This window comes from Bubalus kerabau, chromosome 17 (assembly GCF_029407905.1).
Source record: "Bubalus kerabau isolate K-KA32 ecotype Philippines breed swamp buffalo chromosome 17, PCC_UOA_SB_1v2, whole genome shotgun sequence".
Taxonomy (NCBI): domain Eukaryota; kingdom Metazoa; phylum Chordata; class Mammalia; order Artiodactyla; family Bovidae; genus Bubalus; species Bubalus kerabau.
The window spans coordinates 39,929,397-39,956,435 of record NC_073640.1 but is presented as its reverse complement, the minus strand read 5'-3'; the positions used below and the strand labels follow the sequence as shown (position 1 = coordinate 39,956,435).

Here is a 27,039-nt window from a genome sequence, read left to right as displayed (position 1 = left end):
ATTGAGGACTAGATTTGAAATGTTTTAAGTATGGTGGGAAATAAGGGTCTAAATCTGTCCTTGGAGAAAACTCTGATTTGGGTAATCAGGACCAGTTTACAGAGGGAACAACACAGTGGCTTCTTGGAGACTAAGTAAGTGGGGGTTGGCAAGAAGAATTTTCAGGCAGAAGAGAAAACAAGGTCAAAGGCAGAGACAAGAAAGTCCGGGACACTCCCAGGAAAGTCCAGAGGAATTCTAGATATACTTACTGAATTCAAGTCGTGTTTCTTCTGCATCAAGTTTTTCTCTCCCCTACCCAACTGTTAAGTATAAAGTTTTATAACCTGTAAATTTTCCTGGAAGTGAAGTCAAATATTCACTGGCACACAATCAAGACCTTTTCTCTTTCATAAAGGGTCTCACATGTTAAAGTTGTCATTATCTCCAAATGAGTTATACGTGGAGTCCTTCTACATATGTCTGCTGCGGCTGCTGCTGCTAAGTTGCTTCAGTCTTGTCCGACTCTGGGCAGCCCCATAGATGGCAGCCCACCAGGCTCCCCCGTCCCTGGGATTCTCCAGGCAAGATCACTGGAGTGGGTGGCCATTTCCTTTTCCAGTGTGTGAAAGTGAAAAGTGAAAGTGGAGTCGCTCAGTTGTGTCCAACTCTTCGCAACCCCATGGACTGCAGCCTATCAGACTCCTCCGTCCATGTGATTTTCCAGGCAAGAGTACTGGGGTGGGTTGCCATTGCCTTCTCCGCTACATATGTTTGAAAGTGTTCATTTATTAAGGTAAACTGTTTCCAGTGACAATTTTAGTAATAATGTTTGAGATTTCTTCACTTTCTTCATTTTTTAAAAAAACAAGGATTTTCAAACAGTGTGTTTCAGGGTTCACTTCACTTCTGGGTCCTCTGAGGTTTTCTGGGTTTTTTTTTTTTTTTTTTTGTATTTTGGCAGCATGTGGGATGGTTTCTCAACCAGGGATGGAACTGGGGTCTCCCAGTGAAAGCTCCAAATCCTAACCATTAGGCCACCAGGGAATTTCTTCCCTTCACTTCTGAGAGAACCTGTCCCCAGACACCTTCAGCTACCAAAGACATTACCCTCAACTCCCTGAACACTCCCTTTGGATTTTCAGACCTCATGAGTCTTTGCCCTCATCATCCTTCAAGATGTGGCTCCAAAGCTTAGGCCTCTAAACTCAAACTTGCCCCTTGACACTACACAGGATATCACTTTGTTCGTAGCTATCACATCACCCAAATCGTGGTGGTGTAAATTAGCTCTCGGTATGTATTTTTTCCACCAAATGACAGTCCCAAGGCTTCAGGGGACTTGGAGACTAACATTACAGGGAAAGAGAAAAGGGATTAAAGTATTACCAAAAAATGACAAAAGCTACAAAGTGTCAAGAAACCTATATTGACAAGTATTTTTAATGTTTACTAGAAAAAGAATGGCTCAAAGCCTGATCTTTCTTTTCCTGACTATTCTCCTAAATCAGTGGTTCTCAAGTGTGACCCCAGGTCAGCAGCATCAGTGTCACCTGAAACTTACTAGAAAGGCAGCTTGTCCATCTCTGCCCAGACGTACTGAATCAGAAACTGAGGATGAAGCCCAGCTATTTCTAGTTCTGCAGTCTCTCCAGGTGATTCTGATTTACACTCAAGTTGGAGAACATTGATCTAGGTCATTCTCCTTCACCATAGTGTCCACAGAGTTATTGCTGATTTCAATAAACCTCTTTTATTGTGGGGTCTAGTTTCTATATAATCCCTGCCTTTCCAGGCAGCAGGAGCAGTCAATTAAGGAATAAATTAGAGACAGGAATATTAGTGTTGAGTGAACTATATCTTCTAGGCATGAAATAAAAACTTAATGGGAATGAATGGAGAAGGGACACAGCTACCTCAAACCGTTTCAGAAGTGACATCAATAAACTTGAGCAAGAGGAGTACAGGTTGAAATAAAGATGACTCAGAGATTCTTACCTTGAATGCCTTTTTTGGTGATGCCATTAGTAAAAATAGGAACTCAACCAGTGAAGAAATTTTAAGCCGGGGCAGGAGAGACAATTACCTAGTTTTAACCCTCCTCCTGAGTAACAATGCCAAAAATTTTCAGAAAGATTTGGCCAAAAGACTAGGTTAGGGAATAAACAGGGATTGGACCTATAGATTCCAGAGGTATTCATATAATGTGATCATTATGACCAGTTTTTAGGATACCTAGTACTGGTGAAGGAGAAAACAGAGAGACATGGAGGCCAAGACAGTTCTGTGGATGGTGCCCTGTGCGCAAGGCAGAAGAGAATGTGCTAAAGGAGGCTGAAAAATCATCAGAGATGCAGGGGGACCATAGTGATGCATCACGAGAGTGAAGAGAGGAGAGACAGTCCAGAAAGAGGAGATGGTCAGCCATGTAAAATTCTGCAGAGGAACTGAGAATGTCAGAAATAAGAACAACAACAACAAATTGATATGATAGGGAATTCCCTGGTAGTTCAGTGGTTAAGACCCCCAGAAATGTGAATGACTTTTTGGAGGTACAAGGGCTAAATTATAATCAAGGGGTGAAAACTGGAGTGAAGACTAGAAAGACAGTTTAGAATTAACACCACTGAAGATAGGTGACTGAAAACTTAAGACATTATTCAGTCAAGTTCACCAGCATGAATTTCTAACAGACCAGATTTCATAATTACAGAATTTCAGCAAGGAATTATGAGCCTTGCTTTATGTAAGTGGAGCAAGAATATTAAGGTAAAAAATTGAGAGAGAGATCCCTGCCCCAAATTGCTCAAAATGAAGTAGGGGTAGGAAAGCAGCGGTTGGCCTGGCATAAAGGTAAGAAAGTGGCTCTGAGTTGGTTTGTTTCAGTGTTAATGCACCGTTTAGTCAATGTTAGCCTGGCCTCGTTTTCTTGAGCAACCACCCCTTGCCTATAAAATAGTATTTCATAGAGTTGTTTAGTCACGAAGTCATGTCCAACACTTTTGCGACCTCATGGACTGTAACCTGCCAATCCCCTTCTGTCCATGGAATTTCCCAGGCAAGAATATTGGAGAGGGTTGCCACTTCCTTCTCCAGGGGCTCTTCCCCACCCAGGGGTTCAACTGGAGTCTCCTACCTTGGCAGGTAGTGTTTTTTAGTACTGAGCCACCAGGGAAGCCCAGTCTTTAGGTCATCTGAACCAACTCACTCAACAATAAAACCAAATACAGACTATTTGAATTCAAGTGTACAGAAGCTGGGGCATCTCCAGGCAAGAATATGACCCCATGGGGTGTCTCCAGGCAAGAACACTGGAGCGGGTTGCTATGCCTTTCTACAGGGAATCTTCCAGACTCAGGGACCCGAACTTGGGTCTCCTGCATTACAAGTAGATACTTTAACGCTGAACCACCAGGGACGTCCTAAGGGCCAATTAAAGTCTCTAAGGATTGCAAGGAGATCCAACCAGTCTATTCTGAAGGAGATCAGCCCTGGGATTTCTTTGGAAGGAATGATGCTAAAGCTGAAACTCCAGTATTTTGGCCACCTCATGCGAAGAGTTGACTCATTGGAAAAGACTCTGATGCTGGGAGGGATTGGGGACAGGAGGAGAAGGGGACGACAGAGGATGAGATGGCTGGATGGCATCACTGACTCGATGGACGTGAGTCTCAGTGAACTCCGGGAGTTGGTGATGGACAGGGAGGCCTGGCGTGCTGCGATTCATGGGGTCACAAAGAGTCGGACACGACTGAGCGACTGAACTGAACTGAAGGATCAGTAGTGTTAGTCACTCAGTCGTGCCCGACTCTTTGCAACCCCATGGGCTGCAGCCCACCAGGCTCCTCTGTCCGTGAGATTTTCCAGACAAGGACACTGGAATGGGTTGCCATTTCCTTCTCCAGGGGATCTTCCCAACCCAGGGATCGAACCCGGGTCACGTGCACTGCAGGCAGATTCTTTAACGAGTGGGCTACAAGGGAAGCCCCTGAGGGCCAATCATGAAAGTGAAGTGAAGTCGCTCAGTCGGGGCCGACTCTTTGCGACCCCATGCGACTGTAGTCTATCAGGCTCCTCCATCCATGGGATTTTTCCAGGCAAGAGTGCTGGAGTGGATTGCCCTTTCCTTCTCCAGGGGATCTTCCTGACCCAGGAATCGAACCTGAGTCTCCCTCATTGCAGGCAGACGCTTTACTGTCTGAGCCACCAGGGAAGCCCTGAGGGCCAACAGTTGATGCCAAACAGCGTTTTCTCAGGCGACCATCCCTCGCCAGATCCCTCCCAAGATTTGACCGCGCCCACACCTCCCAGGCAGTCGGGCGGCCGTACTGCGCAGGCGCGCCGGTGGCCCAGAGCCGGAAAATGCCGGCGCGCCCGCCAGGAGTCGCCGCTTAGCTGCAGCTTCTTTTCTCGGTTCCAAGAGGCCCGGATTGGTACTGAGCGACGGACGGAAGCTCCGCGCGCATGCGCGGTGTGGCCTCGTTGGGCCAACATGGCGCCGGTGGAGCACGTTGTAGCGGATGCCGGGGCGTTTCTGCTGGATGCGGCTTTGCAGGTACAGGATGCTTCTGTGGAGAGGAGCGGGGTCTGGGCTGGTGGCCCCTGACGGAGTTTGGGAAATCCAGCAGCACGTTGCGTGGTGCGGGATGGTGTGAGCTGGGCTGGTCTCCCCGCAGGACATCGGGAAGAACATTTACACCATCCGGAATGTGATCAGCGAGATTCGGGACAAGGCCACGCGCAGGCGGCTCGCCGTGCTGCCCTACGAGCTGCGTTTCAAGGAGCCCTTCCCTGAATACGTGCGACTGGGTGAGTACCTCTGCCCGATGTTGATAGTGAAGCTGGGTCCCAGGTTGCTGACTGAACCTGCTCTGGTGCTAGTTGGAGCCTGGTTACTTTATCAGAGTTGGTTTAGAAACCCCACGGTCAAGATCCTGGTGGGAGAGAGGCTTCCTGAGTCATGAGTCAGCCAGGCCTTGCTGCTTACTAGCTATGTTCCCTTGCGTGTATCACTCAGACTCTCTCGGCGTCAGTTTCCTCATCTGTAAAATGGGATTAACAAAAGTACCTATCCTCGGGGTTGCTGGGAGCATTAAAGGAAGAAGAATGTCACTCAGCACTGTGTCCAGCGTTTTGTAAATATTAAATTTGTTTGGATTAAAAATAGAAGTCCTGCCCTGGAAAGGACCTAGGTGGTTGAAAGTGTTTTTAGGGGTTTTAGGATTTAAAGGCTGATACTGGAGATGATGCTACCTACGCCACTTGTGACTTGAGCTTTCTCTAACATGCTAGCTTTGTGATCTTTGACAAGTTACTTAATCTTTCTGAGGAAATACTAATAGTATTTACTTCACAAGATTTGGCTAAAGCAGTCCCACTCCTAGGGATAGATTGAGACAAAGCTGTAGTAACTCAGAAAGATACATGCACCCCTATATTCATAGCAGCACTATTTGCATTTGCCAAGACATGAAAACCACCCAAATGTCTATTGACAGATGAATGGATAAAGAAGATATGGTACAGATATACAATGAAATACTACTCAGCCATAAAAAAGAACAAAATAATGTCATTTGCAGCAACATGCATACAACTAGAGATTATCAGACTAAGACAAATATCATATGACATTACTTATATGTGGAATATAAAATGTGATACAAATGACCTATCAGAAACAGAATCACAACCATAGAGAACAGACTTCTGGTTGTCAAGAGGGAGGGAGTTGAGGGAGGGAGGTTGGGTTATTAGCAGATGTAAGCTTTTATATATAGACTGGATAAACAACAAGGTTCTACTGTATAGCACAGAGAACTGTATTCAGTATATCCTATAGTAGACCATAATGGAAAAGAACATTTTTTAAAGATATATGTATAAATGTATAGCTGAATCACTTTTTTGTACAGTAGCAATTAACACAACATTGTGAATCAGCTGTATTTCAATGTAAAATTTTTTGTAAAGATTTGACTGAAGGATAAAATGAAAAGCTTTTAACATAGCACTTGATACATAGTACCCAATAAATTTTAGCTGCTGTTAATTAATAGCTGCATTTTTAGTGAGCTGTATACTTATTGTTCCTGGTGCTAAAGTAGCAAACTAAGATCATGGCATCTGGTCCCATCACTTCATGGCATATAGATGGGGAAACAGTGGCTGACTTTATTTTTTGGGGCTCCAAAATCACTGCAGATGGTGACTGCAGCCATGAAATTAAAAGACGCTTACTCCTTGAAAGGAAAGTTATGACCAACCTAGATAGCATATTCAAAAGCAGAGACATTACTTTGTCAGCAAAGGTCCGTCTTGTCAACGCTATGGTTTTTCCAATGGTCATGTATGGTTGTGAGGGTTGGACTATAAAGAAAGCTGAGCGCAAAAGAATTGATGCTTTTGAACTGTGGTGTTGGAGAAGACTCTTGGGAGTCCCTTGGACTGCAAGGAGATCCAACCAGTCCATCCTAAAGGAGATCGGTCCTGGGTGTTCATTGGAAGGACTGATATTGAAGCTGAAACTCCAATACTTTGGTCACATGCTGTGAAGAGTGGACTCATTTGAAAAGACCTTGATGTAGGGAAAGATTGAGGGCAGGAGGAGAAGGGGATGACAAAGGATGAGATGGTTGGATGGCATCACGGACTCGATGGACATGTGTTTGAGTGGACTCAGGGAGTTGGTGATGGATAGGGAGGTCTGGCATGCTGCAGTTCATGGGGTCGCAAAGACTGAGCAACTGAACTGAATGTAGCAGAAGACATCTTTCTGTTAATGTGTCAAAATATTATTGTATATGCTTATTATTGATGTCTCAGGAGAATAACAACACAAGAGCTGGAGATCACTTTGTGTTAAATAGGGATGTGGGTTTTCTTGTTGGGGTGGGTTTACATACAAAAACTGTTCAATATTTGTTACCCAGTATTTTTGTCTCATCATAGACAATAATTATTGGTTGAATCACCTTTCCATCCCACTTGTACTGTGATCATCCATTCTATTAAAAAGAATTGTTAGAATCACAGAACTTTATTGCTGAGGGAGAAGAGACTTTCTATTCTAATATAATACCAGAGCCTAGAAAAGGAACTCTTATCATTTGCAAATATTATGCTAACTTTCAATGATTTCCTATTAACTTTTTTCTGTCCCTTCATCTGTACTCAATAAGGACATTACAGTAAACTTAACTGGCATAAATCTTGAGAGATACAAATGTCTCAGTTCTGAGTAGAAAAAGGTCAGGAGATGAATGAGTGAGGTGTGTTTGGGGATACTGATCCAAAGTTCTTTTCATACTTTCATTACAGTTATCCAGAGTCATATGGCTCTTTGCTTTTAACTGAAGTTTGGAATCTCTTGTTTACAGTGACTGAGTTTTCAAAAAAAACTGGAGACTATCCTAGCCTTTCTGCTACAGATATCCAAGTACTGGCACTTACTTACCAGCTGGAAGCAGAATTTGTTGGGGTGTCTCACCTAAAACAAGAACCAGAAAAGGTAAATAAGAAGGATTGTTGATTTCATCCATTTTTACTTTTTTATTATGAGAACTATCAGATGTACAGAAGTAGAGGGAATAGTGTAATGGACCCAGTGTCCCCATCATTCCGCCTCCATGGTTATCAACTTATGATCAGTCTGTTTTCATCTCCACCCACTCCAGCCATGAGCATTTTGAATTCAGACATCTTATTTCACTGATATTTCTTGGTGTGTCTTAAAAGAGATAAGGTATGTCTTTTTAAAAAATAACCACAAAACCAATATTACACCTACACAAAATTAATAGCAATTCCCTGGTATCATCAAATATCCAAGCATGTGTTTGTTCACATTTCTTAATTATTTTATAAATGTTTTAATAGTTTATTTGTTTGAATCAGGATCCAGATAAGGTTCATTACATTGTAGTTAGCAAATGTGTCTCAGTCTTGACCTGTAAGTTCTTGGTGAGATTGGTTAAATTTTAAAATGCTGAAGGAGGAATTTTCCTGGTGGTCCAGTGGCTAAGACACCAAGTTCCCAATGCAGGGGTCCCAGGTTCAATCCCTGGTTAGGGAACTAAATCCCACATGCTGCACCTAAGCAGGTTTGTATACTGTAATTAAAAGATCTTGCATGCCACAGCTGAGACCTAGCACAGCCAAATTTTTTTTTTTTTTAATTTAAAAATGCAGAAAGAGAGTAAAAATCAATTATATTCTCACTACTTTTGAAAAAATAGAATTCTTTTCCAGAAACAAGCAAGAAGGAATATCAAAACTGCTACCATTTTTTTCACCTCTTACTAACCTTCAAAATTCTGGGTTCCTGTTGTGCTTTTACGGATTTGTCCAGCTCGTTTAAGTTGAAGAGATTAATGGTTTTGTGCCTGGGCACTGACTATTTCCAGGCCAGAGGATTTTGGAAGATAGATAGTTTATACTGTAATAAGTAATTTCAACTAGTGGTTACAAAGAATGACTTGATCTCCACTGTCTAAAGTCATCAAAACTAGTAGACTGTTGTGAGCACTCCACTGTCATGGACTGGTGTTCCTATTCTAGTTGGAACTGCCTTCACTTGCTCTAAAGCAGGTTTAGAGTCCTCCAGTCCAAACAGTCTAAAAGTGATGCCTAAAATGCAGACTTGTGTGTCACCAGAATGTTCTGGGGGGATGGGAGTCCAGGGAATAGTTTTACATAAAGGCTGACTTTGTGGCTGAGCCGGGTTTCTGTTTTGGCATCTGTCAACTTGAGATTCCTAAAAACCACCCTTTCCTGCAGTCTTTTGGGCAGGAGTTAACCTGTTTTGTATCAGAAGCTTTAAAACTCCTGTCTCTTGACCCAGCAATTCCACTTTTGGGCATTTATCCTAAGGATGTAACCAAAGATACTTCCAAGTTTTATACCTAATGATGTTCATTAAAGCTTTATGTCTAGGGCCAAAAAAGAAATGTCCTAAAATGGTTATTTGGTGGTAGTGGACTCCCTGAATAATTCTTCACATATATTTTTATGTTTCTCACTTTTTAAAAAACATTGAATAAATCTTTTTTATTTCAATAACCAGGGAGAAGTACTTTGTTTTCTGTTTTTTTTTAATTACTCTTCCATATTGAATTTTCAGCCTGTATTTCTTCGCTTACTGCTGTCTCTTGTTTCTTTTTCTTTTTAAAGGTTAAAGTGAGTTCATCGATTCAGCACCCAGAAACGCCTCTGCACGTTTCTGGTTTCCATCTGCCCTCAAAGGTAATTTCTGAGACAGGCTGGGCTCTTCATGCTTTTTTCTGCTCCATGTCAGATCTCCACAAATTCCAGGGAACCAAATTTATCCCCAGAGATGCTGCAATATGTCCAGCCCTGCCTGATCTGACCTGTACATTGTATATCATGTCATCTTTAACTCTCTCTCAGTTTTCAGGTTTTAAAATTACTTTTCTTTTAATCTCAGCCTAAACCCCCACGAGAAACAGTAGAACAGAGACATCCAGCCAGTGAGCCTGAGGACCTAGAGTTCAGTTCCTTCATGTTCTGGAGAAATCCTTTGCCTAACATTGATTGTGAACTGCAGGAGCTGCTGGTAAGGCCCTGCCTTATGATCTGATGACCACAGACTAGCGTCTTCCAGCTGCACCCATGGGCAGGGAGTTTGAATTCTATTAATGTTTCAGATGGACGGAGGTGAGGATGTTCCAAGTGAGGAGGAGGATGAAGAGAATGGACTTGACGAAAGACAGGACCAAGACAGTGATGACGGGGGTGGGTGGATAACCCCCGGCAACATCAAGCAGATCCAGCAGGAGATGAAGCAGTGTGCTGTCCCCAAGGACGTGCGGGTCGGCTGTGTGACTACAGACTTCGCCATGCAGGTGGGTGGGGTGGGTACCTGTCGGCCTGGGCTCAGTGTCATACCTGTACGGACAGTGGTCCCTCGGAGGTTGGGGATGGGATGTGCAGAACTGTTACATAATGCTTCTTTTCCTGGTTCTAGAAACTTTGCCTATCTCTATGGTAATTTGCCGTTTTGCTTGGCAGTTGGGGATTCATAATATATTGACAAAATGTATATAGTACATTACATTTCTAACGTCTGACGTTCACAATCGGTTGGTGCTTTTCTTTCAGTGTGTGTAATGTTCTGTGCTGTGTTCAGTATTTTGAGACTATAGAGGTTTCCAATCCAGAAATGAATAATTTCGCTCTGACACAGTGAATGTCTCCGTTAAGAGAGATTGCTTTAAAAAAAGAGAGATTGCTCATGGGAAGTCTTGGCTAACTAATGCTCACCATCGGTGGCACTTGACATCAGAAGAATCGGGTCCTTGTCCTAGTTTACCCGTCTGAGAGGCATCCTATGCTTGCTTTTCTTGAGCAGAAGCCCTTCAGGAGCCAGACCAGGGTTTGTGAAGTTCTCTTAACTGTGATTATGCAGGTGTTAAAGATAATGTCGGTTTTGCTCTGAGTTCGGTTCCCCATTAACGTGTTGGTTGCAGAATGTCCTGCTGCAGATGGGGCTGCACGTGCTGGCCGTGAACGGCATGCTGATCCGCGAGGCCCGGAGCTACATCCTGCGCTGCCATGGCTGCTTCAAGTACGTAGCCAGTAGTGTGGGCGCCGGTGCCCCTTTCGAACACCCGTCTCTTCTTAAACCTTCTGTGGGCTTCTTGAAAGGGAGCCTTGCCTTCTGTGCAGGTGTTCCTTCCACCTCAGATTAGCCCCAGTGACGGGATGGTTTCTTGCACAGAATAATTATTTTCTGACCCCTGTTGAGAGGGTTCTATTCACTTGCATAGACATCAGGTCAGGGGCCTGGCTTCTCTGGCAGTTGCACGCAGCTCTTGTCTCCTGCCCCTGGGAACTGAGGGAGAATTCCTTCAGGACAGACACTGGGGCTCCTGCTTGGTCCCTGAGAGCAGCAGCTTCTCCTGTTCAGAGTCCACCATTGGGGCTTGAGAGGGGAGGAGAGAGGCCTCGGGGTCGGCCTCAACGCCCACACCCATCAACCATAGCAGCTTCGATAGTGCTTCCTGTATGTTTTGTTAATAAATTTTCAGCATCTCCAGAGCCACCTCCTGGCATCATGCCCAGTGACATGACATTTGGGGCCAAGGTATTCAGTAATAGTTGTAATAATGTAATAGCATGCCGCTGGAGAAGGGGGGGTGGTGGTAAGAGCGCTGACTCTGGAGCCATATTCCTTGGGCGTATGCATGCTACTTACTGGCTCTGTGACCTTGAGCAGCTAGCTATCTTGCCTAGCTGCCATTTCTCCACCTGTGAAATGCAGATATACCCACCTCATGGGGTTGTTTCCAGGGTACACTTTTAGCATAATGCCTGACAAAATTCGGTGAAGCGTTCACGGCCACTGTAAAAACATCCTGCTCAGTTTTCTTACTACCTGCGTCATTCTCCCCTGGAACCGTGGGGCAGCAGTGTGCGTGTATCAGCCGCGCGATACAGCCAGGCAGCCCTGGTCCAGGATGGCAGTGCAGTTCAGCCTGTCCGCTTCCACTTCTCAGCCGCCTCCTCCTCCTCCGAGGCCCGAGACTCGCCGTGCGCCCCGGGGATGGGTTTGCTGCCTGAGGCTCCAGTGCAGTGAGGCTCCTCTGTGTCTCTAGGACAACGTCTGACATGAGCCGAGTGTTCTGTGCACACTGTGGAAACAAGACGCTGAAGAAGGTGTCCGTGACCGTCAGCGATGACGGGGCCCTGCGCATGCACTTCTCCCGCAACCCGAAGGTGCTAAATCCTCGTGGCCTGAGGGTGAGTGGAACGGCTTCCCCTCCCCTGACAGCAGGGCCCAGGGTTGGGAAAGCTAAACCTCTTGGCATCAGGAGCAAATATCAGAGAGAAGCACAAACCCTTATGATTTCTACAAGATAGTTCGTGAAAGCCTGTGATCCAGTTGGGGAAGGCTCACAATTCAGCCTCCCCATGAGCTTTTTGAGGAGTTTGCAGTCTAAGAAGAAATCACCAGTAATTCCACACATAAAATTACATGTGGGGTCACAGAGAGGTTGTTTGTAGGGTGGTGGAGGTTGGATGTGTGCGGGAGTTTGAGGATGGGCAGAATTTCCAGAAGCTCCAAGAACCACAGGGGAAGGGGTGTGAAGTGCTCTGCACAAGAGTTCTGCCTGGACACACAGCCGAATGGATTTGTCTTGAGGAATCAGGAGAGAAGCATTGAGAGGCCAGCGGGTATTCCTGTGGCCGACCCAGCACTGAGTTCTCTAGGCAGATGCCACTAATGTGAGAAGGGTTGTTCATTTTTAAATTTTCTATTCTGAAATAATTTTAGATTTATAGAAAAGTTGCCAAAAAACAGTACAAATTCCCATTTTACCGTTCACTTAAATTTCCCAATTTAATCGTTTACTACATTTGCTCTGTCATTTATATATATTTTTTCTTTTCCCCTAAAAGCCATCTGAGAGTAAACGCTACCTGCTGCCCTTTGGCCCCTAGATACTTTGCTGTGTGTTTCCTGAATCAAGGACTTTGGCTTTCACACCCACTGTACAGTTACTAAAACCAAGACGTTAACGTTACTCCTGCACTACTGTCCTGGCTTCCCAGATGGCACAAGTGGTAAAGAATCTGCCTGCCAGTGCAGGAGATGTTACGAGATGCAGGCTCCATCCCTGGCTTGGGAAGATCCCCTGGAGTAGGAAGCGGCAACCCACTCCAGTGTTCTTGCCTGGAGAATCCCATGGACAGAGGAGCCTGGTGGGCTACAGTCCATGGGGTCACAAAGAGTCAGATACAACTCAGTGACCTAGCCTGCAGTTCTGTTGTCTATGGGTCATATTCAAACTTGGACACAGATTTCCTTTACAGCAAAAGAAGAAAGGGTTAGGATCACACATTGTGTTTGTCATCTCTCTTTAAAACTGAAGTAGTTTGTCAAGTCTGTTGTCTTTCACACCTTGATGCTTTTCAATGGTTTTAAAGAGTTTGGAGCAGTTCCCTAACATCACTTACCTTGGGTTTGTCTGGTGTTCCCTCCTGCTTAGGTTCAGGCTGTGCAGTGTTGGCAGGAGCACCCGGAAGTGATGCTGGGTCTCCCCAGTGCGTCCTGTCAGGGGGGGAAATGATAACTAGTTGTCCAGTTTACTGCTAGTAATAACTTTGATCACTTAGTTAAGGCAGTTTCTTATGTAATGCCAGTATAATTAACCAAAACCAAGATGATCAAATTTCCCGTAAGGTTATTATTTGTAATTAATAAGTAACTTAGAGAAAGATAGTCGGAAGTCTGCAGTCTCTCTGTCTTTATCTGAGAGTATGTAGTCAGCATACGGCTTTGGGTTTTGCATCTGTGAGGTGTGGTGAGGCTCAAGTGGGAAGATGCATGTCAGGGGCTTAGTGCACAGCAGGCAGCAGTGATAGACTCCACTGGGGTTGTCAGCCCACGTGCAGAGTTGTCAGCTGAGCTTTACGTTAGCAGGATCTGGTGTGCATGAATACGAATCCCGGTCCTTCTAATGGCCTTTCCCCTTCTTGTGTGCAGTACTCTCTCCCCACTCCCAAAGGGGGCAAGTACGCCATCAACCCCCACCTGACCGAAGATCAGCGCTTCCCTCAGCTGCGACTTTCCCGAAAGGCCAGGCAGAAAACCGACGTGTTTGCCCCTGACTACGTAGCTGGGGTGTCTCCCTTTGCAGAGAATGACATCTCCAGCCGCTCAGCCACCCTGCAGGTCCGAGACAGCACCCTGGGAGCCGGGAGGAGACGGTTAAATCCCAATGCTTCCAGAAAGAAGTTTGTGAAGAAAAGGTGAAGCATAAGCTCAATGGGCAAGCTGGACGGCTGCCAGGAGACCCAGTCTCAGGTCCCCCACTGTGCCAGCCCCACAACCCCCTGGACACAGAGAAGGGGCCTGACTTCCTCAGCGCTGCCTTGGGACTTGCTGTGGTGCCTCGGGTTGGGTTTGTGGTGGAGCCTGGCTAACCCCTGACCTGTGCGCATCCAGAGAACCGGGATTCCTGCCATGTTGAGGGAGTTTGACGAAAACAAAGCAGATGGTGCCTGGAGCAGATCTTCAACCTTTAAAGACAGGAACTTCTAAGTGGTAATATTTTTCTAATAAATGTGATTATAAGCTTCTGTGCATTTTCTTTTTTTCTTTAAGGTAATTTGAGAGAAACACTTAACGTGTGCACTCAAGGATCAAGCATTTAGGTTTTCTTTTTGCCAGAAAGTATACTAAGTACTAATTTTATTATTTAAAAATAAATTATAGCTCTTAATTTTAACTCATTTTGAAAACATTTCAGTCATCCAGGAAAATACCTAGACTCTTCCATTGTTAACATTTTTTATTTGCTTTTCCCTTTCTTCACACACAAAGTGTGTCCTAGGACAATGATGTTCTTTTACATAACCACAGCACAGTGATCAAATTCAGGAAATTTAACATGACATTACTATTACCTAATACATACCACTTCAGATTTTACCAACTCACCCCAATACTGTCCTTCATAACATTTTCCCCCAGATCTGAACAATCTCTCTGCCTTTGTCATTTGTGAAGTTGACCTTTTTAATAGTATAAGCCAGGTTTTCAACATGCCCCTCTATTTGGGCTTGACAGGATGTTGCCTTGTAATTAGATGGAGGTGATCCACATGGGACAAGAAAGCTACATACACGGTCATTGGTTCTCAGTGCCTCACCCTAAATGATGGTTAACAGATTACTTGGTAAATAAACCTGCTGAGTAGAAGATTTCTTAAGTTCTTTACATTAACAGTGTATTCACAGAATGCTAGCTTCAAAAGTTCCTTACATCATGTTTTTCCCTGTATGGTTGTCCATTTGCTGCTGCTAAGTCACTTCAGTCGTGTCTGACTCTGCGCGACCCCATAGACGGCAGCCCACCAGGCTCCCCGTCCCTGGGATTCTCCAGGCAAGAACGCTAGAGTGGGTTGCCATTTCCTTCTCCAATGCATGAAAGTGAAGTCACTCAGTCGTGCCCGACTCTTAGCAAGTCCATGGACTGCAGCCTACCAGGCTCCTCCATCCATGCGATTTTCCAGGCAAGAGTACTGGAGTGGGGTGCCATTGCCTTCTATTTAGTATAAAGCTAATTGGGGGGAGCTTAAATTCAGTTTAAGGTATTTCCTGTCCTATGTATTTATTAAATGTGAAAACTCAGTTCCGAAAGTAAAAACTATGTAAACTATATGAAACAGGCGCATGTAGAACTAAATGGCCTTCCCCTCTCATCCCCATTTCCTCTTTCTCCCTGGCTAATCCATTTCATTTGTTTCTGACTTATCCTTGTGTTTTCTTTTGCTAAAAAGTGTGTGGGTGTGTGTTAGGTTTTGGAAGACAAGGCAGTATCTCGTCCACTGCTCATATGCACACAGAACAGTACCTGGAACGTGGTGGGTGCCCGGTAAATACTTGTTGCATATATTTGGCATTTAATACTAGCCTTGTAAAAACTGAGATATATATATAACCAAACTCACCACCTGCTACTCAAAGTGTTTTGACTAGCTGGCCATGCATCACAACTTTTCTACTGACTGATTTAAGAGTTTCAGTTTCAGTTGTTGAAGACAGAGCCAGAATACTAGCTTGGTTGTGGAGGTTGCCTTTAAACCCTTTAGGGTTGTCTTTATACAGTTTCACTCTTGGCCAACAGGAAGTAAAAGGGTTCATATTTACCCTCTCACCTGAAACAACTTAATAAAGAGCTAAAACACAGAAAACCATGGTATTCAGCTTCTGGAGGTCAAGCAGGTGATCCCCAAGAGAGGAGGAGACAGGTGAGCTCCACAATTGCATTGGTTTGGTATCTAGAGAGAAGTTCCAGAAGGAAGAGGTGGAGCAACAGAGCTGGGAGTCCAGGAGGGCCCAAAGAAAGGAAAGGAGCAACCATCTCAGCGCTTGAGTGCACGCAAGCATTCCAGGTCTGCAGAGGGGCCCCTGTGCATCCTCGGCGAAGTATTGATGAGCACTTAAACGTGAGGAGTTTCCTGAGGCTGGGGAAGGAAATACCCCTCCCCACCCAAACGAGATAATCCTCGAAGCTCACCCGAAGCCAGGGACGCTTCACACTCTTGCTAAACAGAGTGGAAAACTTCCTAATTCACAGGCATCAGGCAGGTACTCCAGATCAGGAAACAATTATTTCCAGACTAAAGGCTGCTCTGGTCTCACCCGACAAAGCCAACCTTGCAAGAATCCTACTCCTAGTTTGATGCCAGAACCAGTCTTGTGGCCCCACCCAATCCCACTGGAACAAGAAACAATCCCTGGGACTTCCCCGCTGGTCTAGTGCACCTGCCAATGCACAGGACATGGGTTCAATCCCTGGTTCGGGAACTAAAATCCCACAAGCTTTGCGGCAACTGAAACTCCGTGTCTTGACTAGAGAGCCCACGCACCCCACCCACCGAGCCTGCCTGCTGCAACTAAGACCGGACGTGGCCAAAAATAATTTTTTTTTAAGAGAAAGTTCAGTGTTCTCACATTTTCAAAACACTCTCCCAAGGAAGCAGTATCATCCTAATTCATAGCCAAGCAGCAACAGTCTGGGGGATCTAGAAGAATACCCCATATATATTATTATCAATGACCCAAGTTTGATCCCTGAGTCAGGAAGATGCCTTGGAGAAGGAAATAGCAACCAACTCCAGTATTTTTGCCTGGGAAATCCCATGGACGGAAGAATCGGGCAGGGTACAGTCCATGGGGTCACAAGAGTCGGACCCAACTGAGCAACTAAACCTACCTATCTACCCCAGTATTTATGTACAGGAAGAAATCTGGAGTGGAAACATTCAACATGTCCACATCACTATGTTTTTTTGTTCATGTATTTGGAGGTAAATTCTTATAAATGAAACCTTTTGTGTAAGACGATGAGGAAACTGCAGTTCTGTGAAGCACAGTGACACTGTGCATGTTCACTAACAGCTGCTTGTACCTCTTCAGACATTGGGTGTTCTCTTTCTACACTGTTCACGAAGCTCAGTGCCTGGATCTTGAATGATACTCAACAAATGCTTGTGGAGCTGAACGCGTGACTCAGACCACTTTGGAGAACATAATTCAAGAGGCAAGAAATACTTTTTCCAAACTTTTCTTTTAGTTTGCTCATGGAAATAACAAATGAGTTCCCCATCCTGAAGGTATTTGTGCAAAAGCTGAAGAGTTACTAGTGATGTGAAAAGGATCAAGCATTGAAAATGGGTCCCTAGGACATCCCTGGCAGTCCAGTGGCTAAGACTGCACTCTCAGTGCAGGGGGCCCAGGTTCAAACCCTGGTCAGGGAACTAGCTCCCAGATGCCTCAACTAAGAGCTCGCATGCCACAACTAAAGATCTCACATGCTGCAAGGAAGAGTAAAGATTTCATTTGCCACAACTAAGACCCAGCACAGCAAAATAAACAATTTTTTTTTAAAAGGAAAGGAAAAAAGGAAATGAGTCCCTTCTATACTTTATGTTCTCTGAGACCAAAACTCAATTTGCTACATCAGATAAAATCTCTTCACAACACATGTATGCCATTTGAAGAGAAATTTCACTTGAATCAGGGAAGGTCTAAGTCCAACAGAGGATGACCTACTTCACACAATATGTAACAGGACAAAATTCCATCAAGACACACCGGAAAACAGGGAGTCCAACATAACAGTGTGTGTTCTGTGCAGCAGTGATTGTGACTGTGAGACAGGAGGGCAAAATGGGACGGGGCTTAAAGTCGAAGCACCATCTGTCTCCTAATACCAAGGACCTATTCCCTCCACGGATACTTGGCTGGTAGCCATGGGAACCATCGAGGACAAGAGATGCCTGGGTCCCTAGACAGGCCCAAACATGGCTCTGAGCTACTGTGCTAAGTCCATCACCTGCAGCTGGAAAAAACCAAGGGGACTTTGGGGACTTCTGGATGCAGGGCCTTGGCAGGTGACTAATGAGGCTGTTTGTGTTCTTTCATCAAGAGGAGGATGGGGGACTCCTGAGGTTTCTGCCCCTGCTTCTTCTTTCTATATAACAAAGACGATCAACAAAGCTTCTTACGGCTCCACGGTGCTGGCATGCTCCCTGGGGATGCAGGGAAGGCCCTGAGGACGCTGTTTTCAGTTGATACAAAATGCCCAATACATACCTACACCTGGGACCGAGGCCTGGTTGGAGAAGATCAGGGGAACTGTACAGTCTTAAACTGACAGCAAGTTAAAGCTAGAGAGACCTTTAAGACAATGCAGTCCCAACCTGTATTTTTACAGATAAGGCAAACAGGGCTCAGAGAGACAAGCATTAGCAGCTGACCTGGAGCTAGACTCAAGAATTTTGACTCTAACTCTGATAACAAGGAGATAGGAGCTGGCTCTGGAGACCAAGAGCCTGAGTTCCAATTCTGGGCTACACCGCTGACAAGCTGTAGAGCCGTGGACAAGCCGGTGAGCACTGGGTGCCTGTTTCCTCATCTGTAAAATGGGGGGTTTATTCCTGACCTCACGGTTTGGGAGTTTCTCAAATGTTAAATATAGAGTTATTAGCAATTCTACATCTATATATACTTACCCAAGAGAAATAAAAAACATATGTCCACACAAAGACTGGTGTACAAATGTTTGTAGTAGCATTACTCATAATAGCCAGACGTGGAAACAACACAATGTCCTTCAACTGAATGAATAAATGAATGAATGAATGAATAAACAAAATGTGGTTTATCCACACAACAGAGTATACTACAGTCATAAAAAGGGAGGAAGTACTGACATGGATGTGTAACAGAGAAAACAAACCTAACTCCATACTGAACCCGTTTCTTTAGCTCTAAGCTTTGAGCTCTGTTGCCTGTGCTTAGTCACGCTGGCTCTGCACCTTTATAAATGAATATTGCCTATAGCCTGACATTTATAGGACAGCCCATTCTCAAGGCTCTGACCTTTAATACTTTTCCATTCATATATAAAGAAAAAAAAAATCCCTGCAGTACAGAAAATAAAAATTGTCTTACTGGGTGTTTATAGGAACACTGTGACCAGACCTCTGTGGACAGCTGCAAGAACAAAGGATTCCAGCACCAAAAGGTTTGCGATGACGAGCCACATCTCCTTCTCCTTCTAGTGTAAAAGAAGCCTGAATTCTAACTAGGGTAAGATTGTTCTTTGGGACAGTATTCCACCATCTTCTGGGTATGCTGGCTTTCTGAATAAAATCACTTTTCCTTGCCCCAACAACTTGTCTCTCAATTTATTGACCTGTAGTACAGCGAGCAGTATGAACTTGGACTCAGTAGCAGATGAACCTTGAAAACATTATGCTAAGTGAAAGAAGCCAGTCTCAAAAGACCATATAATGTATGATATCATTTATAAGATGCCTGGAATGGCAATCAGAAAGTAGATGACTGGTTGCCTAGGACCAAAGTTCAGGGACAGCCAGGGAAATGGGAGAGTAATTGCTGCTGTGTACAAGGCTTCTTTTGAAGGTGCTAAAATGTTCTAAAATGAGATTAATGTCCTCACAGCAAAACTCTAAAAATATACTAATAGCCATTGTACTAGCCACTTTAAATTGGCACATTTTATGGCTCATATATCCTAATAAAGCTGTTAAAAAATGAGTTATAATAACACTTCTCTCAAAGGGTTTTATTGGGAATTAACATGAGCTAATACATATATAACTATATCTAGAACAGTCCTTGATGCATAGTAAGTCTTCAGTGATTGCATGATCATTATTTCCTGCTCTACAGGGATGGAGGAATTAAATCTGTTGACTTTTCTTCCATGAAGGATAATGAAATTAGAAGAATTGTCCACTGATAAGCCTAGCATGGTATATTTTGATCATTTAGAAAAGCACAAATTAATACAATATGGTTTTCATAGTAATATATAAATGTACATATATTTCATAGTAATATACAGAATAAGGGCATATGAGGGGGTTACCCCTATAATGTTCATTTTGGTAAAATTTCAGAACACTGGGAATAAAAAGATCTCAGGTGCCTACAGAGAAAAATGTAAGTGATCTACATCCAAATGGTCAGGAAGCAAATTGTATCAGATTTTCCATGACAACCATAGAATTCTACACACAACCAAATGGTCTGATATCTAATGGTCAGATATGCAATATATCAAAAAAATTACCTTTCATTTATCCTTTCTGGGGAAACTACTGGAGAAAGTAATCCTGAGTTGGGTGGGGAAGAGTAAACAAAAGAGAAACAGTTGGGCTCTAACACAAGACAGAGGTAAAAAGAATCCCAGAAAGACAGCTGTGCAGCAGACCTCAGAGAGTGATCGGCCCCAAGTGGAAGACAGGACATCCAGCGTGCCTTTCTCCAAAGACTAGAACTGACAGGAAATCTGATGAATTTCACCAAATGAAAAAATAGCATTCATGGTATGTGTGCTATTTGTTTTTTTTTTTTTACACATTAGATGGCATGCTTGTGAACCGTGAGTGCTTGCAGTAGAGAAAAATCATGAAAAAAGAGAGGCAAATATTGCTCTAGAAAGATAGGAAGTTGTAGGAGAGAGGAAACGTAATCATAATTCATTGCTTGGTCTGTTGTCATAATAGCATCAACGCTAAGTACTGATTCAGTCAGAGTTTTTGGTATCACCATATTGGAAAAATAGGAGGGAGAAAAGGCAGAGTTGGTGGATACTGTCCAAATACTCGTCCTCATCTTTCATAACAGCAAGCCAATAAGTACTGTCTTAAAACAGAGGTCCCCCACCTCCAGACTGCTCCCGTCTGTGGTCTGTTAGGAGCCAGGCAGCAGAGCAGGTGGGAAGCAGCAGTTGAGAGAGCGAAGCTTCATGTGCCTCTCCCCATCGCCAGCTTCACTGAATCATCTCCGCCCCGGCCCGAGTCTATGGAATAATTGCCTTCCATGAAACCCATCTCTGCTGCCATAAACATTGTGGACCACCATCTTAAAATGAAAAGTCTCACACAAGACATTACTTTATTTTTTTTTTAAGACATTACTTTAAAACACAGCATACCACAAGGCATCAAGAATTTGGAAAAGGACGTACTTCCCAGGTGGTCCAGTGGCTAAAACTCTGTGTTCCCAACAAGGCTATGGTTTTTCCAGTGGTCATATATGGATGTGAGAGTTGGACTATAAAGAAAGCTGGAGTGCAGAAGAACTGATGCTTTTGAACTGTGGTATTGGAAAAGACTCTTGAGAGTCCCTTGGACTGCAAGGAGATCCAACCAATCCATCCCAAAGAAGATCAGTCCTGGGTGTTCATTGGAAGGACAGATGTTGAAGCTGAAATTCCAATACTTTGGCCACCTCATGCCAAGAGCTGGCTCATTTGAAAAGACCCTGATTCTGGGAAAGATTGAGGGCAGGAGGAGAAGGGGACAACAGAGGATGAGATGGTTGGATGGCATCACGGACTTGATGGACCTGGGTTTGGGTAAACTCTGGGAGTTGGTGATGGACAGGAAGGCCTGGCATGCTGCAGTTCATGGGGTCGCAAAGAGTTGGACACGACTGAGCGGCTGAACTGAACTGACTAGACGGACCCTCATGTCCCCCCAAAAACTTACTGAGTAGCAAACTCTTCATTAAACTCTCATACCCCTTAAAAGTTTTCATTCTTAAATATAAACAAATAATCTTCTGTCACTTTTCATTCCTAGAAGAAATATTGTGAAACACTGTATTTAATGGTTCTGGTGGTTACACTCTGATAATGTGCTCTATTTCTTGGTTTATCAACTTTAGACAGTATCAATATAAGTTATGCGGTATTTTAACTTATTACTATTATTATTATTATTATTGGTTGTGCCACGTGGCTTGTGGGATTTTAATTCCCTGACCAAGGATCAAACCAAGGCCTTCAGCAGTGAGAGCATGGAGTCCTAACACTGGACTACTAGGGAATTCCCTAAATCATGCAATATTTATTTACTTATTTATTTATTCATTTATGGCCACACCACAAGGCATGCAGGATCTTAGTTCCCTGATCATGGAATCAAACCTGCTATCCCTACAGTGGAAGCTCGGAGCCTTAACCACTGGACCATGAGGGAAGTCCCAATCATGCAATATTTTTTTAAAAAATCAAAATTAGTGAAGAAAATCCAGGATGAAAAAAAATTAATACACTAAATTGTTTAAAATATGACAATAGCTTTTGCTATGTCCCACATCACCAAACAAATAAAGTTTCTGCTCTCCCAGAAACAGAACCTTACGGTAATCAATCAGGAATTGCCCGATTAGCACTAGATAAGCTGTATGATAGACACTTGCCATTTCCTAAAGGAAACAGCTATTAAGTATAATTATAGTAACAAAAGAAATGGAAAGCAAGTCAAAGAAACAGTTTCCAGCATGGAGTCAGAACTGGCTTTTTCTCTGCAACAAAATCATTCCACATCAAACTTAAGGGCCCCCATTTCCACCCTTGAAGGAGGCCCATGCATGGACACCTCCCATGTTGACGGGACTCCAAGAGATTCTCTGGTCAACTTTACCAGTTATTTCTTTAAATATCCAGTAGGAAACTAAAATCAAAATTAGTGAAAAACTAGGACTTCCCTGGTGGTCCAGTGGCTAAGACTCCATGCTCCTAATGAAGGGGGCCTGGGTTTGATCCCTGGTCGAGGAACTAGATCCCACTCAACCCAACTAAGAGTTGGCATGCCACAACGAAGACTCAGCAAAGCAAAATAAATATTTTAAAAAACCAAACTGTTCTTGTATTGCAAATTGAGTCTTTACAAGAACTGAAATGTACCTCTAGAAGCAATTCAAACCACACCTTTTCTTTCTTCCAATTCCCAAACCTCTCCTATCCATCTTAAAAGGCTTGTAGATATTGTAAAACCTCTGGACTTGGGGAACAAAATTCTTTCTTGGTGAAACTTAAATTCTTTTTCTGTGCCATGTGATATGTAAATGTTCGACCTGGTCTCCTCTAGAAACAAAGGTAATTCTTATCAGAAGGAGTGTGGGGGGAGGTGATTTGGAAATTAGTGTGTTAGTTGCTCAGTTGTGTCCAACTTTTTGCAAGCCCATGGACTGTAGCCCGCCAGGCTCCTCTGCCTATGGGATTTTCCAGGCAAAAATACCCAAGTGGATTGGCATTCTCTTCTCTGGAGGATCTTCCAGACCTAATTTGGAAATTAGGCCTGTGAAAAAATCTTAAAAATCTTCACCACAAATATTAATGAAAAACTTCAGTTATTGGAGAAGGAAAACTTAACTTTAGTCCATCTGCCAGAAATACAATTTGGATCCAACTGTTCTATTTTAAACTAGTGGATTTTGCATCATTGTACTTGTCCCACATATAAAATTGAAAACAAAAGCCATAAGATCCTATTTGCCTCTGGTCTGCATGTTTATGTATGTCTATATGTTATAAATGAGTCATTCTTTTCTAACTCTAGAAGGTATTATTTATAAAGAGCTCTATTCATATTCATGTGATTAGAATAATCTTTGGTATATAAAAGCTAGTTTGTGTTTTGATGAAAACATGCATGCCTTTACAGTTATCAAAATTAAATACTTTTATTCTACCTAAGTTTATTAAAAGTCAAGTCAAGTTTATGTTAGGGCTTCCCAGGTGGCTCAATGGTAAAGAATCCACCTGCCAATGCAGGAGACACAAGAGACATAGGTATGATTCCTGGGTCAGGAAGATCCCCTGGAGGAGGAAATAGCAACCCACTCTAGTATCCCCACCTGGGAAAGCCCAAGGACAGAGGAGCCATCACAAAGAGTCTGACACAACTGAGCATAGCACAAAAGACGACCCCTATGTTCATCGCAGCGTTAGTTAAACAGTCAAAGCAAGGAAACAACCCAGACACCTATCAACAGATGAATAAAGAAGATGCAAGGGTCTTCCTGTCTTCCCTGGTGGCTCAGTGGTAAAGAATCTGCCTGCCAATGAAGGAGACATGGGTTCAATCCCTCTTCTGGGAAGATCCCACATGCCGCAGAGCAACTAAGACTGTGCTCTAGAGCCTGGGAACTGCACCTACTGAGCCCACAAGCCACAGCTCCTGAAGCCTGGGCGCCTAAAGCCTCTGCCCCACAAGGGAAGCCACTGCAGCAGGAAGCCTGTCACAACTCGGGCGACCACAACTAGAGAGTGGCCCTCGCTCCCTGCCATGAGAGAAGCGGTGCATCAGTGAAGATGCAGCATAGCCTAAATGAATTAAAAAGACGTGGAATCTTTTTAACACACACACGATGGAATACTAATCAGCCATAAAAAAAGAATGAAATAATGCCATTTGCAGCAATGATTCTTATAAGTGAAGGAAGTCAGACAGCTGAAGACAAATATCACATGATACCACTTATGTAGAATCTAAAAAATAAATAATACAAATGAACTTATTTACAAAAGAGAAATAGACTCACAGATACAGAAAACAAACTTACAGTTACCAAAGAAGAAAATGGGAAAAACTAGGAGTTTGGGGTTAGCAGATACAAATTATTACAAAATAGATAACCAACAAGGTCATACTATATAGCACAGGGAACTATGTTCAATATCCTGTAATAAACTATAATGGAAAAGAATTTGAAAAAGTCTAGACTGTATACACAAATTACTGAGTCACTCTTCCATACACCAGAAACTAACACAACATTGTAAATCAAGTACACTTCAATTAAAAAAATTCTAAGTGGAGTCTTTTTAAAAAAAATATTTATTTACTTGGTTGTGCCAGGTCTTAGTCGCAGCATATAGGATCTAGCTCCCTGGTCAGGGATCGAACCCAGACCCTCTGCATTGGGAACAGAGTCTTAACCACCAGACCACCAAGGAGGTCCCTAAGTGGAGTCTTTTAAGCTCAAACTCACTTTAAGTCTTTCCAAAAGGCCCCTGGAAAATCAAAAGGATTTGTCACTCACCAGATAAGATGTTGAGCTAATTATATTTATTTGACTTGTTATATTACTTGGGAAGCATTATCAAAAAAAAAAAAAAGAAGTGATGTTAAGAAGTTGAACCTTCTTAGATTATATTTGTATGATACATGTTGTTAATATAGGTGGTGTTATAGAAATTCCTAGAAATTTGACATATCCTAGTATAATGTGGCACCCCACTCCAGTACTCTTGCCTGGAAAATCCCATGGGCGGAGGAGCCTGCTGGGCTGCAGTCCATGGGGTCGCTAAGAGTCGGACACGACCGAGCAACTTCACTTTCACTTTTCACTTTCATGCATTGGAGAAGGAAATGGCAACCCACTCCAGTGTTCTTGCCTGGAGAATCCCAGGGACGGGGGAGCCTGGTGGGCTGCCGTCTATGGGGTCGCACAGAGTCGGACACGACTGAAGCGACTCAGCAGCAGCAGCAGTATAATGTTATCAATCCTAATTCCAATTATGATCTTAAAATTTGTATATCACATAAATGACCAAATTTCCTTATTAATTCCACTGTAAAAAACTCTCATCAAATCTTTAATCATGGGCATTTTCAAGTCTTTTGGCTACAGACTACTACTGTTTTATTCTGATGCTTTGCAAAGGTCAGATTCAAGAAAAGGGTGCTACCAAGTGCTTTTGATCACTGATACCCTTGTCAAATTACAAGGTGTTGAACCTTGGGTGCATATCTCACGCCTGAAGAAGGCTCTACCTGACATCTGGTCCTGTGCAAACACTGGAGACCTCAAAATCAAATTGACTAGGAAGAGAAGTAGCCAACTGCAAGGTGGACTGCTTCCTCCAAGATGTCGGACCAAGAATATTTCTACAGCAAAAAACCAAATAACCCCATCAAAAAATGGGCAGAACTCCTAAATAGTCTGTGTGTGCTCACACTATTTGCAGCAACACAGATGCAATCAGAGATTATCATACTAAGTGAAGTAAGTCAGAAAGAAAGACAAGTATCTTTTGCTGAGCAAGGGGGTAACTGTGCTGTGTAGAGCCCATACCACTTGCTATACTTGGACTGACACTTCTGAGGAAATTAAGACTCAGCTACGTAAGATCACTGGATAAGCCAGCTGACTTTGAAAAGAGACCCTCCTTCAATAGTGTCTTTCTTTGACTTACTTGATTCTGACTTGCTTGGGTCTTGGGAACTATGGCTCTCAAGTGCACTCTAGACACGCCTCCTTATAAAAATCAGTCGTCTCCTTCATGTGCTGTATTTTCTCAAAAGTTTTAAATGCATATTTGCAACTGCTAACCACCAAACCAAGGATTTCCCAAAGAATCTCAGAAGAAAATCAAAGAAAAAAAACAACTTAAAGTGAACCTGATAGGAATTCCCTGGCAGTCCAGTGGTTAAGCCTCAGTGATTTCCCTGGCCTCAATTCCTGGTCTGGGAACTAAGATCTCGCCAGGTCCACAGTGCAGCCAAAAAAAGTGTGTCTGATGTTGTGAATATAACACAGAGACTCATAAAAAATTGTGAGAATTCCAGAGTTTTTCTGGGAGTAGCACTAAAACCTTTAAAAAAATTCTTTTTAAGTTACTTCTCTCAGGCTGAGAGTCTGATCAAAAGGAGGGCATTGTTTAAAACAAAACAGGCCCAAAATGGAGTTGCCTAGGCTGCTTCAGGTCACTAAACCTCAACTTAATTAGTTTTGGTTCTCACAGAAATGGACTCTTAAATTTAGTCAATCTGGAATCTTCAGTAATCTGCCTGAAAGATTCCTGCCATCCCTTAAAGGAATGTAACCTTGCAATAATTAACCCACCTTTTGCCTCGCATAACTTCTTCTTCCTGCTTCCTTTCACCTAGAAAATTCTTCAATTTGGACAGCTCCTCAGAACTCCTTTCTGTCTGCTAAGTCTTGAATGCTGCCGGATTCCTGAATTGTTGAATAAAGCTAGCAAGAGCTTTAAAACTTACTCGACTGAATGTTGTTTTTAAACAAAATAATCCCTTTCAACTAACTCTTCCTCTTGCTTTAGGTGCAAAATGGCTTGGCTTGGTAAAAGTACTAAGCCCATCTTTATTTAACATTTTAATTTTTCATCTGTTCAAGCTTTTTGCCTTCAAATGGATTTTTAATAAATTGCACTATAAAAGTTATCTTGATTGCTTGAGT

General features: G+C 43.3%; 2 protein-coding genes across 9 annotated transcripts in view; one reads left to right on the top strand and one right to left on the bottom strand.

The window, feature by feature from the left end:
- Positions 1-27,039, bottom strand: part of WWP2 (WW domain containing E3 ubiquitin protein ligase 2) — a 176,815-nt gene that overhangs the window by 145,617 nt on the left and 4,159 nt on the right. For 3 of the 7 annotated variants that reach the window (XM_055553490.1, XM_055553488.1, XM_055553487.1), the window contains exons 2-3: positions 12,958-13,051; positions 7,436-7,468 (exon numbers count right to left, since the gene is read on the bottom strand). The exons of 1 other annotated variant lie outside the window; for it this stretch is intronic. Coding sequence is in view for 1 of the 6 variants with exons in the window: in XM_055553486.1 (XP_055409461.1) it covers positions 252-278 (27 nt within the window). In the remaining 5 variants the exon portion in view is untranslated. Of the gene's footprint in view, positions 1-251; positions 2,614-7,435; positions 7,469-12,957; positions 13,052-27,039 lie in introns of those variants that run through there. 3 more of the 7 variants (XM_055553491.1, XM_055553489.1, XM_055553486.1) reach the window with 2 other exon arrangements.
- On the top strand, positions 4,228-14,083 carry NOB1 (NIN1 (RPN12) binding protein 1 homolog). 2 transcript variants are annotated; one of them, XM_055553496.1, is made up of 9 exons: positions 4,228-4,534; positions 4,656-4,788; positions 7,410-7,489; positions 9,151-9,222; positions 9,425-9,553; positions 9,645-9,842; positions 10,467-10,564; positions 11,595-11,739; positions 13,487-14,083. In XM_055553496.1, exons 1-9 carry the CDS (start codon positions 4,472-4,474, stop codon positions 13,754-13,756), a joined length of 1,188 nt encoding a protein of 395 aa, XP_055409471.1. In that variant the 5' UTR covers positions 4,228-4,471; the 3' UTR covers positions 13,757-14,083. The 2 variants fall into 2 exon arrangements, with proteins under 2 accessions (XP_055409471.1, XP_055409470.1); XM_055553495.1 differs by having other exon boundaries at positions 4,237-4,534; positions 7,359-7,489.

What these genes read in the sequence shown, in the direction of transcription:
- NOB1 (XM_055553495.1), top strand. Translation starts at nt 4,472, where the DNA reads ATGGCGCCGGTGGAGCACGTTGTAGCGGATGCCGGGGCGTTTCTGCTG. An exon ending in GTGAACTGCAGGAGCTGCTG is followed by an intron (nt 9,554 to 9,644) that starts GTAAGGCCCTGC and finishes TTAATGTTTCAG; the next exon opens with ATGGACGGAGGTGAGGATGT. An exon ending in CTACAGACTTCGCCATGCAG is followed by an intron (nt 9,843 to 10,466) that starts GTGGGTGGGGTG and finishes TGTTGGTTGCAG; the next exon opens with AATGTCCTGCTGCAGATGGG.